At 36.2% G+C, this 14,722-nt stretch overlaps 1 protein-coding gene across 2 annotated transcripts in view; it reads left to right on the forward strand.

Annotated features, from left to right (window-relative positions):
* The window catches only part of WASHC3 (WASH complex subunit 3), a 47,887-nt gene that overhangs the window by 4,233 nt on the left and 28,932 nt on the right, over positions 1-14,722 (forward strand). For both annotated transcript variants that reach the window (XM_036251923.1, XM_036251921.1), the window contains exons 3-4: positions 9,260-9,325; positions 11,669-11,776. In XM_036251923.1, the coding sequence (XP_036107816.1) occupies positions 9,260-9,325; positions 11,669-11,776 (174 nt within the window). The remainder of the gene's footprint in view (positions 1-9,259; positions 9,326-11,668; positions 11,777-14,722) is intronic.

Consider the following 14,722-nt stretch of genomic DNA (forward strand, 5'->3'; position numbering starts at 1 on the left):
ATTTTCTTTCTTTTTTTTTTATTTATTTTTTTTTATCCTCACCCGAGGACATTTTTCCATTTTTTGTTCAGGTAGAGTGTGTGTGTGGGGGTGGGGGAGGAACAGAGAAAGAGAGAGAAACATCAATGTGAAAGGGACACATCGAGTGGCTGCCACCCGCACAACCGACCAGGGCCGGGGACAAACTGCAACCGAGGTACGCACCCTTAGCGGGAACCGAACCCGGGTCTCTCAGGACCACAGGCCAACGCTCTAACCGCTGAGCCAAACCGGCCAGGGCTAAAGTGCCATTTTCTTCCACATTTAAGATTAATGTGGTTTTCTGAACTATGTTGTAAATTGTTAATAGCACCTACTAGGTCTGTAGTCCTTCTGTAGGTAAAATCTTAAACAGGAAGCAAACGACCATGTTTCTTTCCCTTTGCAAAAAAATGAACCTCAGCTGATATTTTTTTAAGTGGAAATGAACTTGGTGGGGGGATGACCTGTTCTTTTGGTTGTTTTTATTTTTCACATAATCTTAGTTTGAACTAAAACTAAGTTTAGTTTGAACTAAACTCTCACAGCTTTCGTTACTGCTAAATGTAACTGGAAATTAAATTTCAAAGAGTCTCAGGTTCAAGTCCCATTAGGACATGTACCTTGGTGTAGGTTTGATTCCACCCCCCGCCCCCCATCAGAGTGGTGCCAGAGGCAATCAATCTCTCTCTCTCTTTCTCTTCCTTGTCATTCCCCCCCTCCCACTCTATCTAAGAATCAGTGGGAAAATTTCTTTGAGTGTGGATTAAAAAACAAAAGAGAGCCCTGGCCCGTTTGGCTCAATGGTTAGAGCGTTGGCCCTCAGTCCCTGCTAAGGGCAGGTACCTCTGTTGCAGTTTTTCCCCGGCCCAGGTTAGGATTGTGTGGGTAACGGCCAGTCGATGTGTCTCTCTCACATCGATGTTTCTTCCTCTTCCTCCCTCTCTCCCTCCCGCTCTGTCTGAAGATAAATGCAAAAATATCCTCCAGTGAGGATAAAATAATAATAATAATAATAAAATAGAGAGTAAAGTGAAGAGCTTGAATTTTTAAAAGCTTTCTGGACACCAGGCTACTTTGTAACTCTAATGATTGGAACCAGGGTAGGAGAGAAGATAAAAGACAGAGAAAGGAAAGTATGTAGTTGAAACAGACCCAAGTTACAGAGTTACTTTCTTCTTCCTTTACAAATACCCAGTAAGCATTGCTGTTCTGGCCCTAATCCCCCAAATCTTATTGAGAATGCAAAGTTAAATGGGGGAGGGGAGCACAATGCAAGTTCTATGCATATTGCAGATAAAACTCAGCAAAAATTTAATCATATCATGAATTTTAAAGCCAGAGACACTCTATAAACAGGGCAGACAGATGTGTTATTTTGACTCAGACTTGTAACCTGCTTAGAATACTGAGTTTCTAACCATTTTTTTTTTAATATTCTAAAATGTGTGTGTGTGTGTGTGTGTGTGTGTGTGTGTTTTTAATCTTAAGTATAGGAAGAAGTGCAGAGAATTCTCACATAATCTAAAAAACTTTACAGTGTTTTCTTCTACATCCAATTTTAAGCCCACCATTGGACTTAATCTTCAACCAAATAATGTTTTGCTTAAAACCCTATTTACTGCTACACGTTTACAAGTGCTTTTACAACTTTTACAACTTCTGGGCTTACGTGTCACATGAAGCTTAATAAAACAAGGAACTGCTTTTCTTTCTGGCTTCTAGGATGTGTACAGTTCAGTATGATATACCAAGAGATCCATTATTTTAAAATACTGTTTGTCTTTTAGAGAACTAGATATTTTACAAATCTGAAAAAAACCACAGTATTTTATTTTGTTTCCATGTTTAACTATTCACTCCATATTTTCCTTCTCATCTTTTTCACTTGAATAAAATGCACTGCCTTAGATATTGGTGGGTAATAAATCAAGAAGTTTTCCGCTTACCTGACAAACTTCAGGTAACTTGTAAATACCCCTATTGTTCTAAAACAAGATAGTATAGTTCAGGTTTGTTTAAAGTCCTTATAAAGATAAGAGGATGGTTACATGTATGGGAAACACTGTTACTTTTCCATTTCCTCTCTGTTAATACTTTCAGAGGTGAGGTGAGGACAGTTACTGTCACTGATTGTATTATTTATATCCACAGTCATCTACACTTTCGAGCAGTAGTTCTCAACCAGGAGACATTTGGCAATGTCTAAAAATATTTTTAGTTGTCACAGCTGGGAAATGCTAGTGGCATTTACTGGGTAGAGGTTAGAGATTCTGCTAAACATTCTACAATGCATAGGACAGCCCCTCACAGCAAGAATTGTCCAGACCAAAATGTCAGTAGAGTCACGGTTGAGAAGCCTGTTTTATAGTGGTCTGAGGTTGTAGAAGGAAAATACAGAAGGCATAAACATCTTAGAAGTGAACTTCTGCAGCCTGTAAATGAAGCCAGGTATACTTCGTCGAGTGACGATGGCTTTCTAAAAAGTATATATTTATATATGTTACAGGAATAATTAATTATATGGCAACAGACTCAAAAAGAATTATTAAGCCAAATTATCTTTGAAAAGCAGAGGGTTTTTTTTTTTTTGTATTTTTGTTTTGGTACATGCCCCTAGCGGGAACCGAACCTGGGACTCTCTGGTCCGCAAGCCGATGCTCCAACCGCTGAGCCAAACTGGCCAGGATGAAAAGCAGAGGTTCTTAATTGTGCCATGGACCCTTTTGTCAGTCTAGTGAAACAAAACTAATGTTTTTAAGTGTATAAAATAAAATATTTAGGATTACAAAAGGAACAAATTATATACTTTAAAAAATTCAAAATTGTGATGGAATAATATGTCCTTTATTAAAATATTAAATTGTGTAATCCAGATAACATTTAATATTTTTGACTCAAAACCAGTTCATGAGACGATGGATCATACTTTTATGGACAATAAATAGCAACATGATTTATCCACGACAAAGATCTTCCCTAGCCAGGAGGAAAAGCCTTTGTTGGTCAGATTCTGAAAAAAAATCATTTACACAGTGGTTTTAAACTTTGGGCACATGAACTTGGATGGGGGAGGGGACCTGTATTTTTATTTTTATTTAGCTCTAACTTAAAATTTACATTTTCTTTAACTTTAATCAACAAAAATCACAGTAGTATTAGGACCTATGACTCACCAATATAAATCATAGATCTTTCTTTGTTTCCTTTATTGATATTAGAGAGAGAGGAAGTGAGGGGGAGAGAGAGATAGAAACATCAATGAGAGAGAACATTGATTGGCCATCTCCTGCATGCCCCCAACTGGGGATCAGACCCACAGCCTGGGCATGTGTCCTGACCGGGAATCGAACCAGTGACCTCTTGGTTCATCGGTTGAAGCTCAACCACTGAGCCACACCAGTCGGACCACAGATCTTTTTCCAATTAATTTTTTATCGAGGTAACATTAGTTTACAACTTTACATATGGTTCAGGTGTACAACATCGTAGTTAGACATTTGTACATACTACACCGTGCTCACTACCAGAACTCCGGTTTCTATCCTTCACTATACAGTTGATCCTCTTTACAAATTTTGCCCTCCCCCCACCTCCCTATCCACTAGTCTGTTGTCTAAGTTTGTTTTTGTTTTTTCATTTCACATATGAATGAAATTATACTGTATATGCCTTTCTGTCTGACTTATTTCACTTAGTGTAATACCTTCAAGGTCCATCTGTGTTGTTGCTTATGGCAAGATTTCATCTTTGTATGGCTGAGTAGTATTCCATTGTGTAAATGTGCCATACCTTCTTTATCCATTCATCCAATTAATCCATATCTTGGCTAATGTAAGTAATGCTGCAGTTAACACAGGGATGCATATATCTTTTTGAATTAGTGTTTTCATATTCTTTGGATAAATAAGCAGACGTGGAATTGCTAAATTATATGATAGTTATATTCTTAAATTTTAAAGGAATCTCCATACTGTTTCTCATAGCTGCACCAGTTTACATTCCCATCAACAGTTTATGACGTTTTCCTTTTTTCCTCCTTGTCTCCAACACTTCTTGTTTCTTGTCTTTTTTATGGTAGCCATTTTCACAGGTATGTGGTAATACCTTATTGTGGTTTTCATTTGCATTTCCTTAATTAGTGATGTGGAACATTTTTATGAGAAATTAAAGGTTTTTATTTAATTACAATTTTTTCGGCTTTGTTTATACAATGGTCCCCTCTTATCCACAAGGGATACCAGTGGATACTTGAAACAACAGGATAGTACTGAACCCTACATTTTTTTTAATACATACATACTTTTGCACTCAGAGGAAGCAGTTTATAGCTTCTCTTTGGCATATACAAATTGCCAGCATTGCTACTCTTGCACTTTGGAGTCATTTTAAATAAAATAAGGATGGCCCAGCCGGTATGGCTCAGTGCTTGAGTGTCGACCCATGCACCAAGAGGTCGCTGGTTCGATTCCCAGTCAGGACACATGCCCAGGTTGTGGGCCAAATCCCCGTGGGGGACATGCAGGAGGCGCCCAGTTGGTGTTCTGTCTCATTGATGTTTTTCTCTCTCTCTCCCTCTTCCTTTCTGTCTCTCTAAAATAAATAAAAAGATACATAAATGAAATAAAGATGACTTGAACACAAGCACTGAGATGCTGCAACAGTCGATCTGGCAAGCAAGATGGCCACTAATTGACTAATGGCCAGGTAGCCTGTCCAGCAGGGATACCCTGGGGAAAGAGACGATTCACATCCTGGGAAGAACAGCACAAGATTTCAGCATGGAGTTCAGAACCACATGCAATTTAAAACTTATTCATTGTTTCTCGAATTTTACATTTAATATTTTCGGACCATGGTTGACCATGGGTAACTAAAACCACAAATCAGGGGGAACTAATGTAATTCACAATTATGGTTATTATTACATTAGATATCAAGGATGTTTAGATAAATTACTATAAATTAAAATATATTGATGTTTAGATCATTGTTTTTTATGAATAAATCATTTATGTAATCTTGTTTTATTTTTATTCATTTATTTATTTATTTATTTTATATCCTCACCCGAGGACATTTTTTGATATTTTGTTCAGATAGAATGGGAGGAAGAGGGAGAAAGAGGAACATCAACATGAAAGGGACACATCGAGTGGTTGCCACCCACACGACCCAACCAGGGCCGGGGACAAACTGCAGCCGAGGTACATGCCCTTAGCGGGAACCGAACCTGGGTCTCTCCAGACCGCAGGCCAACGCTCTAACCGCTGAGCCAAACCAGCCAGGGTAATTTTTTAAAAAGATCATTTCATTTTGATGAACTTTTGATAAAGTAGATAACAGTAGGTAAAATGAGTGTGCAAGCCAAAGATTGACATACCACACAAATCTATATTTTTAAAAAATTGAGAATCATTGCTGTAGAAAGTACAGTCATCCCTCAGTGTCCACTGGGATTGATTTCAGAACCTGCACAGATACCGATGTCTGGTGATGCTAAAGTCCCTTATGTAAAATGCTGTATTTGCATATAACCTACACACATTCTCCTGTATACTTTAAGTCATCTGTAGATTATTTAAAATACCTTGTTTAGGGAATAATGACAAGAAAACAAAGTTGGTACATATTTAGTACAGACACAACCACAGGAGTCCTAAGTAGTTGGTAAATGTCAGCAACTGTATAACTTCTTTCCTTAATTTTTTTTTTTTTTTGTATCCTCACCCGAGGACATTTTTCCATTTTTTGTTCAGGTAGAGTGGGAGGGAGAGAGAGGAACAGAGAGAGAGAGAGAAACATCGATGTGAAAGGAACACATCGAGTGGCTGCCACCCGCACAACCGACCAGGGCCGGGGACAAACTGCAACCGAGGTACGCGCCCTTAGCGGGAACCGAACCCGGGTATCTCTGTACCGCAGGCCGACGCTCTAACCGCTGAGCCAAACCGGCAAGTTCCTTAATATTTTGATGCTTGGTTGTTTGAATCCGAGGATATAGAACCCGCAAATATAGAGGTATATGTATAACTTTTTTGTCCAAGCCTCTAATCTTCCTTATCAACAAGTAATTTTCCAAGTAAACATTTTCATTCTTATTTCCTCTTCACTAAGGCTTGTGTTTCAACCCTTAGCTTGTCCTGTGTGAATCACTGACTACTCATTGAAGGATAATTTAGTTTTATGATCTACCCCTGAAAAAAATTTAATACCAGTTTTTAAATATGAATCATTGAGTACTCATTGAAGGTCAGTTTAATTTTATGATCTAACCCTGAAAAGAATTTAATAGCAATTTTTAAATAATTCCAGATAAACAGCATCTGTTTTAGGAAATTTGATCAGAAAAATTTGATTCCTAGTGTTTAGCACAGTAGCATCTTTGTCTTAGTAAGAAAAGGATTGATTGTTTATCAGCTTTGAGTAACAAAAACATCTATGACATACTCAGTACTTTCCACCTTTTTTAAATTAGTAAATTCTATTTTTTTAGAGCTGTTTTAGGTTCGCAGCAACACTGAGCAGGAAGCACTGAGTTCCCATATTTTCCCTGATCCCTGGCCTCCACTCATTCCATCTTCCTGCTATCAACATCCCCACCAGCAGGGTGCTTTTGTTAAAACTGATTTGTTACGGTCTACGTTGACACATCATCACCTATGGCATCATGTTTTAACAGTATAAAATTCTTTCAAAACAATGTAAAATTCTTTCAAAAATAGTATCTGGAGTTGCAGTTTTTGAGTTCAGATATTTTCACTTGTTTGAACACTTAGTGTTCCCAGCTTGAAAATTGTAATAATAGTTCCTACTTCATACAGTTGGTGTGAGATTTCAAATGATATGTAAAGCAAATGCTGAAATGTTTACAATGATGATTATGGCTTAAAATACATACTTATATAAAATATATTAAAACAGATTAATTCTTAATTCATCTTTTTGTTTCTTTTTTTGTGTTCATTTACTTTCATAAGTTAGAAATTGTCATTCAGTCTACAAATTAATTTGCTGTAGGATTTCTTCAATTAGTAAGCTTCTCTAGTGAATTAAAAGATTCATTAGATTGACCAAAATTTAATTTTCATGCGTTTCAGCAAAACACCTGTAATTTGGAGAGGAAGTCATCCATATGGTATTTTATAAACCTGTATTACATTTATATAAAAGCCTTCTGTGAACACATCCTAGAAATCAGTCAAACTTAGCTTTGAATGCCATTAAAACTAGATTCTGATGTTATATTTATAAATTATATATAGTAGATACCAAGACGCTCATCTTAAAAATAAGTGTCTTGTGAAGAAACACTAACTACTCTGGGTGGCTTTCAGGTTTTTTCTCTTTCTAAATGTGGGCAAAATGACCATTTCTTGGGGTGTTAAAATCTGTTTATGAGGTAGTCAATACCTTGATAATATTGCAAAAAACAGTCAAAGTGCTGCCTGTTGGCCTACTAGTAAACTGTCCAACTGTTCTTGCGTTATGTCAATAAATATAATAATGAGTAGGACTAGAGTACTTTAAATAAATGTTCTTATGGATCATAGTTTATGATGTTACTTTTGTGTGATGAAAGATTATGGATGGATGGATAGATAGATAGATAGATAGATAGACAGTAGATAATTTAATTGTACAGAGTAACTAAAGCACGGTAAACCCTTGGTTCTAGTTTATCTGGGATTTTGATGGTAGATTGATCCCTTTTGCATTTTTAGAACTCTGATTTTTTTTTTTCTTTGTTTTAATTCTTTCCAACGTGAATTGCTCACCTTTCAATTCCATCACCTTTTACTTTTCGAACTTAAAAAGTTTGAATTTAGGGCTAATTGTATATACTTATGTGTTTAAGTAATGTATAAAGGTAGATACTGGAGAAAAGGGGACTCTAGTGCACTGCTGGTGGGAATGCAGACTGGTGCAGCCACTATGGAAAACAATATGGTGTTACCTCAAAAAATTAAAACTTGAACTGCCATTTGACCCAGTGATCCTGCTTCTAGGAATATACCCTAAGAAGCCTAAAACACCAATCAGAAAGAATATATGTACCCCCATGTTTGTAGCAGCACTATTTACAACAGATAAGATCTGGAAACAGCCCAAGTGTCCATCAGTAGACAAATGGATAAAAAAGCTGTGGTACATATACACAATGGAGTACTATGCAGCTGTAAGAAAGAAAGATCTCTTATCCTTTGAGACTACATGGAGGGACCTTGAAAGTATCATCCTAAGTGAAACAAGCCAAACAGAGAAAGACAAGTTTCATATGATCTCACTTATTTGTGGAATATAATGAACATAACAGTCTGAGGAATGGGGTAGTCCCAGAGACGTGGAAGTGGGGTACAGACTGACAATCCCCTAAAGAGGGTGGTGGTGGGGGGGAGATAAACCACAGAACTTATATGCATGTATGCATGAACAGTGGACATGGACAACAAACTGGGGGAAAGGGAGGGAGGTGGAGGGGGGATCAGTGGGGGAAAAAGGAGAAACATCTGTAACAAAAATTAATTAATAAAAAAAAAAAAGGCAGATACTGTTCCAGGCTGCCTTGTGTTAATTTTTTGTTGTTGTTGTTCAGATAGAGTGGGAGGGAGGGAGAGAGAGAGAGAAACATCAATGTGAAAGGGACACATCGAGTGGTTGCCACGCACACGACCCAACCAGGGCCTGGGACAAACCGCAACCGAGATATGTGCCCTTAGCAGAAACCAAACCCGGGTCTCTCTGGACCGCAGGCCGACACGCTAACCACTGAGCAAAACTGGCCAGGACTTAGCCAAACCGGCCAGGACTTGTGTTAATTTTTATTCTTGTTTTCTGTGAAGATTTTCTTCAACAGATAGTCATTGGCTCCTGTTAAGTATCAAGCGCTGCTCTGGGCACTGGGGTATAGCAATAAACAAAAACTGCCCTGGGAGGGTTTTACATTCTGATCCCAGTACCGATTGTGGTTCCCATAATGAGTTTGATAAGGCTGAAAATGTAACTTCTTATCTGTGAAACAATTTTATACTTTATAAAATAAAATCTTATCTGTGAAGCATGCTAGTGAAAATAATAGACTACTTTACTTCCTATTCCTTTTCATGTGAATAAGAGAGTAGTGTATTAGAAAATGGCAAATACTTAAACCATAGTTTTTATTATTTTCAAATCTGCCCTTTGTTATCCTTAACAGAATATTTTAATCAGACTTTATTCTTTTGTTTCTAATATTTTCCAGAAGCTGGCAGACCTTTCTCTTCGTATCCAACAAATTGAAACAACTCTCAATATTTTAGATGCAAAGGTTTGTATTTCTGAATAATTTATAATATAAACTTTGCTGTACTCTTATCAACTTTCTCAATTACACTTGCATTTGGGAGTGAATTAAACTTAGCTTCTGCATCCTGAGGTGATACAGTGTTGTTTATTTATGGGGTTTTTTTATTCATTATAATTAAAAAAGGAAAAGATACTCATTATGAACCTGAGTCTATTTAAATGTACACATGGATTGAGATTTCTTTCATTATATTAGTCAAAAACATAATGCGAGTAACATGTTAACAAACTGAGCTATTATATAGTTTGTTTCATTTGATGGAAATGTTTCATTTATCTTAATAGTAATCATTTTATAACACGGTAAAAATTATGTAAAACTTGACGTGTCTTCAGAGTAAAATTTGGAGAAAATATCAGCTATTTTCTATTTGCAAATATGTTAAATACTAATGAAGAATACCCATTTTGATGTCAGACATTACAAAAGGTAACTAGCAAAAATAGAAGGGTGTTTTGATTTGAAAGCTTGCAGATTTTATGTGTGTTTTTTTGTTTATAAAGTAATGGAAACACTAATATATTTTTGTGACTTTGTCCTTTTATCAAAAAGGAACTCTGAAAAAATATTAAATATTTATGAGGAAGTAAAATGACTGATATCTTTAGCGTAAGGATTAGGATGACTGATTTGTTCTTTCTACATCTTTCGATAGACCTCAGCCACTATACTCCTCTCAGAATATTTCTTTAGCTTGGAAAATTTAGGATACCTGGCCTTGAACATGTTCTAGAAATTCTGGCAGCCATACCCACTTGAAACTCTGGGCCCTAGCCATGTGCTAAGTACTGCCATCAGTCAGCAGTTCTCAATGAATAGCACTGCTTCAGATCTTATTACTGTTGGTGTTTTCATTATTCTGTAGTATGATTATGTGTCTTGTTTTAATGTTTGGGGAACTCTTGAGTTAGAGTCCAAGGTCACAAGTTAAGTTACTATGTGGACAAGTCAACCTTACTTATTTCCATGGTCATAGAGTTAATCTCAAAAACTAGCCAAACATCTGACGAATGTGTATCATTGATATGGAGATGAAATCAGAAGAGAGGGTTTGCATGGACCATGCAACTCCAACATTAAATGCTTAACCACTGACAGCACGCCCGTCTTTTGTGCATGAAAAGTAACACATTTCAGTAACATTCAGTGATAAATGTTTAAAGAAAGAGAAAAAGAGTGAGCTGTGTCAGACATTAAAATGTGATGACAAGAGTTTTGTCAGCCCTGGCCAGGTAGGTCAGTTGTTTAGAGCATCGTCTCAATACGCCAAGGTTGTGGCTTTGATCCCCAGTTAGGGCACATACAAGAATAACCAATGAATGCATAAATAAGTGGAACAACTCAACGTTTCTCTCTCTCTCTCTCTCTCTCTCTCTCTCTCTCTCTCTCTCTCTCTCCCTTCCTCCCTCCCTTGCTCTCCTCCTCTTTCCTGTCTTTCTTTAAAATAAAAATAAAAAATTAAAACCACAACAACAGTATGTCTTGGCACCCTTTTAAAAATAAATAAAAATATATCTTTTAAAAATTTGAGTTTTGTCATTCCTCAAATAATTGATACTTAAAATGTGCTACCAAGCACCTTTTTTTTTTTTTTTACAAAGTATATTTAGTAATAATGTTTTTACAACATCTTTGTGAAGTAAAATTTTTTATCCCCATTGTACAGGTGAGAAAATTGAGGCCTAAGGAGATTTTTATACAAGGTCACATGGCTTGTGACATGAACCCAGGCACTTTGACTCCAAAGCCCATGCTCTAATTTCTTACACTAGGATTTCTTATGTTTTCAAAGTAATTCCGGGGGGGGGGGGTGGGGGGGATAGTTATAAGCTAAATTAGATTTGTAAGAAACTGTTCAAAACTATTTTTATTTGTGAATGTCTTTCCCTTTTTAAGTAGTTTATGGCATGGAGAATTTCAAACACCAAAAATGAGATTTTATAAACTTGTTTGTGTAGGCTGAAAAACATGAGATCTATTTAAAACATACACCTGGCCCTGGCAGGTTTGACTTAGTGGTCAGAGATCAGCCCTTGGACCTGTGGCTCGTGGGTTCGATTCTAGTCCAGGGCGCTTACCTGGGTTGCAGGTTAGATCTCCAGCCCCAGTCAGGGTTATGCAGGAGGCATGTGTCTCTCTCACATCAGTGTTCCTCCCTCTCCCCCTTACTCCCACTCCATCTAAAAAAAAAAAAAGTAATGGAAAGATATCCTTGGGTGAGGAATAACCAAAGAAACCAAGCGCACACCTGTAAACAGTGTTTGATACTATCCTTACAAACCAACATTACTTTTCTTTTCTCAGTTGTCGTCTATCCCAGGCCTAGAAGATGTCACGTTTGAAGTGTCTCCTGTCAGTGTCACTAGCACCACCAATGAATCACATTCTGAAGCCACCTCAGAGCGATCACAGGTTAGTGTCTAACTGCCGGGAAACATGAGCAGATCTTCTGGTCGAACCAGATAGACCTAAGCAGCAGATTTGATGGAAGAAGTTAAATAAAAATGCAAAACTTTGCCTAGTAACATTTTGAAGCCTTAAGATAGAAAATGAAGTTTGAAAAAAAAACAACAACAACTCAGCTGTTTTGTTATTTTGAAGGGCTTCCTGAAGTTTATATTTTCTTTAATCTATACAGGACTAGAAAAAAACCTTGCATATAACTATTTTCTTCAAGTTCACTATGAAAATGTTTTTCTAAGTTCATATAAGAAGGGTACTTTTCAAATGTTTTATTATAAAAACTTTAAAACATACACGAAAATAGAATAGTACAATGGATATGCAAAGGCCTGTTACCTGGATTCACCAGTTAAGATTCTGTGGCCATTGCCCTCATCTTATTTTTATGACTTGCTGTAGTGAATCCCAGGCTTCCTGTCATGTCACCCCTGTTTCATTCCTGGAGCATCACTGTAAAGTTCTGTCGCCTTTTTGCATACCCACAATGCCTTCATCATACGCAATATAATTGACAGTAATTCCCTGGTAGTATCTAACCTCTTGTTACTCAGAGTGTGCTCCAGGGACCAGAAGCATCACCTGGGGGCTTGTTAGAAATCTCAGGCTCCACCCAGACTTACCTGAATCAGAACCTACATTATAACAAGATCCCTGGGTGGTTTGTAGGTTCTTGGAATTTGAGAGATACTGACCTAAGAAATATCGACTGTCTACAAAGTGTGTTTTTGGATTTGATTTGTTCAAATCTGCAACCTAGTAAGAGTCACACTTTAGATTTGTTTTTTTGTGCCTTAATGTCCATTTATTTTCTGTATAAGTTTGAATTTCATGTACTTTTTATTTCAATAAATAAAAATTGATTGAGTAATCTCTAGTGCATCTTGGTGAAGTATTAAAATCCAAAATAAAATCATCACTAAAATGGTGGTCTACCAAATAATGCTGAACAAGTAGACTCCCTATCTACTTGGAATTCTGCATTTGTACCTGGAGATACTTTACAGAAGATTTTTTTTTAGATCATTATTGTGTGGACCTTGATAACGACTGACACGCAAAGGGTGCAAACCGTACTTCTAAGTGCTTTCCATAAATTAACTCATTTAATCCTCAAAACAGCCCTACAAATTAAATACTGTATGATTATTTCTACTTTACAGATGTGTCAAGTAAGGTGCACAGTGAATAAGTAACTTGTTAAGGGTCAAACAGTAATTGTAAGAACTGGAATTTTAACCCAGACATCGGGTGCCAAAGCCCTGGCTTGTACCTGCTGAGCTTCCTCCAGCACCTGTGTCAACTTGTTGAACATATTGAGCCCATGTGGTATGAGGCACTGTAAGAGGGGCTGTATACATATATTTAGATACAGTATAGATTTCTAGGATGAATTAGATGACCATTTACTTAATAATTAGATACTAGAAAGTTTAACATTCATTTAATTAATATAGGGAATTCCATTATAATGGCCATTGGAATATATATAATAACGAGAGAAAATGCAGGTGTTTAACTTTACAAGGTTCTTTCAATTAAATATGGACCACCGTTTTTCTAAAACAAAATGTGTAAAAGAAATACTAAGAAAGTGTTTCCCCTCTCCCTAATAGAGTAGATACTAGCAGTCGTATGTTTCTATATATTTTTAAGTGGTATCTGTGTAACTTTGAATATATACTTTTCCAGGTGTTATTATGAATTAATATGTCTTTTAAAACTTATGCAGTTGTATTTGACCTGTCTATTTAAGGTCTCAAAAAAAAATGATTATGAGTAATCACAGCTCAATTTTCTAAAATTTAGAATAGCCTGATATATCTCTGGCAATTCTATTTTAAAATGTACATTAATTTATTTGGAGAATTTATGAAGTTCTCTTGGCTTCCTGAGTTTAAAAAGTGTGGTAAAGTTGTGTATTGGTTAGTTTAATAAAATAACTGTTTATCATGTTCTCAATATTCAAATCAACTGATTTCTTCTCCATTGTTATTTGGTATATTTTGGTAAAATATTTTGAATTGGAGTTAAGTATTACTTAATAAAGAAGTTCATCAGCATTACAGTCAACTCACTTATCAGATAAAGGATGATCATGCACTTTTTCTTAATCATCCATTCCTTGCAATCTCAATGTATGAGTCAAAGATCCAAGGTTTGCATACTGATTTTTCTGCAACTTTAATTTCATGGTTCAGATTTCACCATTACTCACGATAGGACATCCAGTTGTGCAGACTGAGAATAAAATGAAGGACAGTTGAGAGATATGATAGGGAATTTGTTGGGTCATTCAAATAGCAAAGGTGTAAGACCTGACATAATTAAACCTTGTTGAGGTCTTGATTATTAGGCAAAAATTAACGGCTAAGTTTTGAGATCCAGAGGGCCTGTATGTAATTACCATTTAGTCTGTTGTACTATCGTATGAGTTTATTATTAGTAATTTTTACAAAACATACTTGGGTCTTGTTTGAATTTTTTATTTAATTAAATGTTTTGGACTTTTGTATTTATTTATTTTACAGGTAAATAGTACACACACACACACACACACACACACACACTCCTAATGGTGTCATATAACAGTAGAAACCTGAAGGATTTTTGAGGTTTTTTTTGCTTCAGAGTTTTTGACAGATTAAATTTATATTTGAATTAGAGGAAAAACCTTAATATATAATTCACATTCATATTTTTTAAGCTACGACTATTTAAAGACATTTCTTGATTTGTCTACATACAGCATAGATATGTAGACATAAAATTGATTTCATCTTGTTAAAGAAATTTCTTTTACTGCTAATATACAGATAATGAGTGAGAATTCACAAAAGTAAACGTATTCTAAATATTCAGGTTGGTAGAAAAATCAAGAACTATGTAGAAACAGTC

This window comes from Molossus molossus, unplaced genomic scaffold (genome assembly GCF_014108415.1).
Source record: "Molossus molossus isolate mMolMol1 unplaced genomic scaffold, mMolMol1.p scaffold_m16_p_10, whole genome shotgun sequence".
Classification (NCBI taxonomy): Eukaryota; Metazoa; Chordata; class Mammalia; order Chiroptera; family Molossidae; genus Molossus; species Molossus molossus.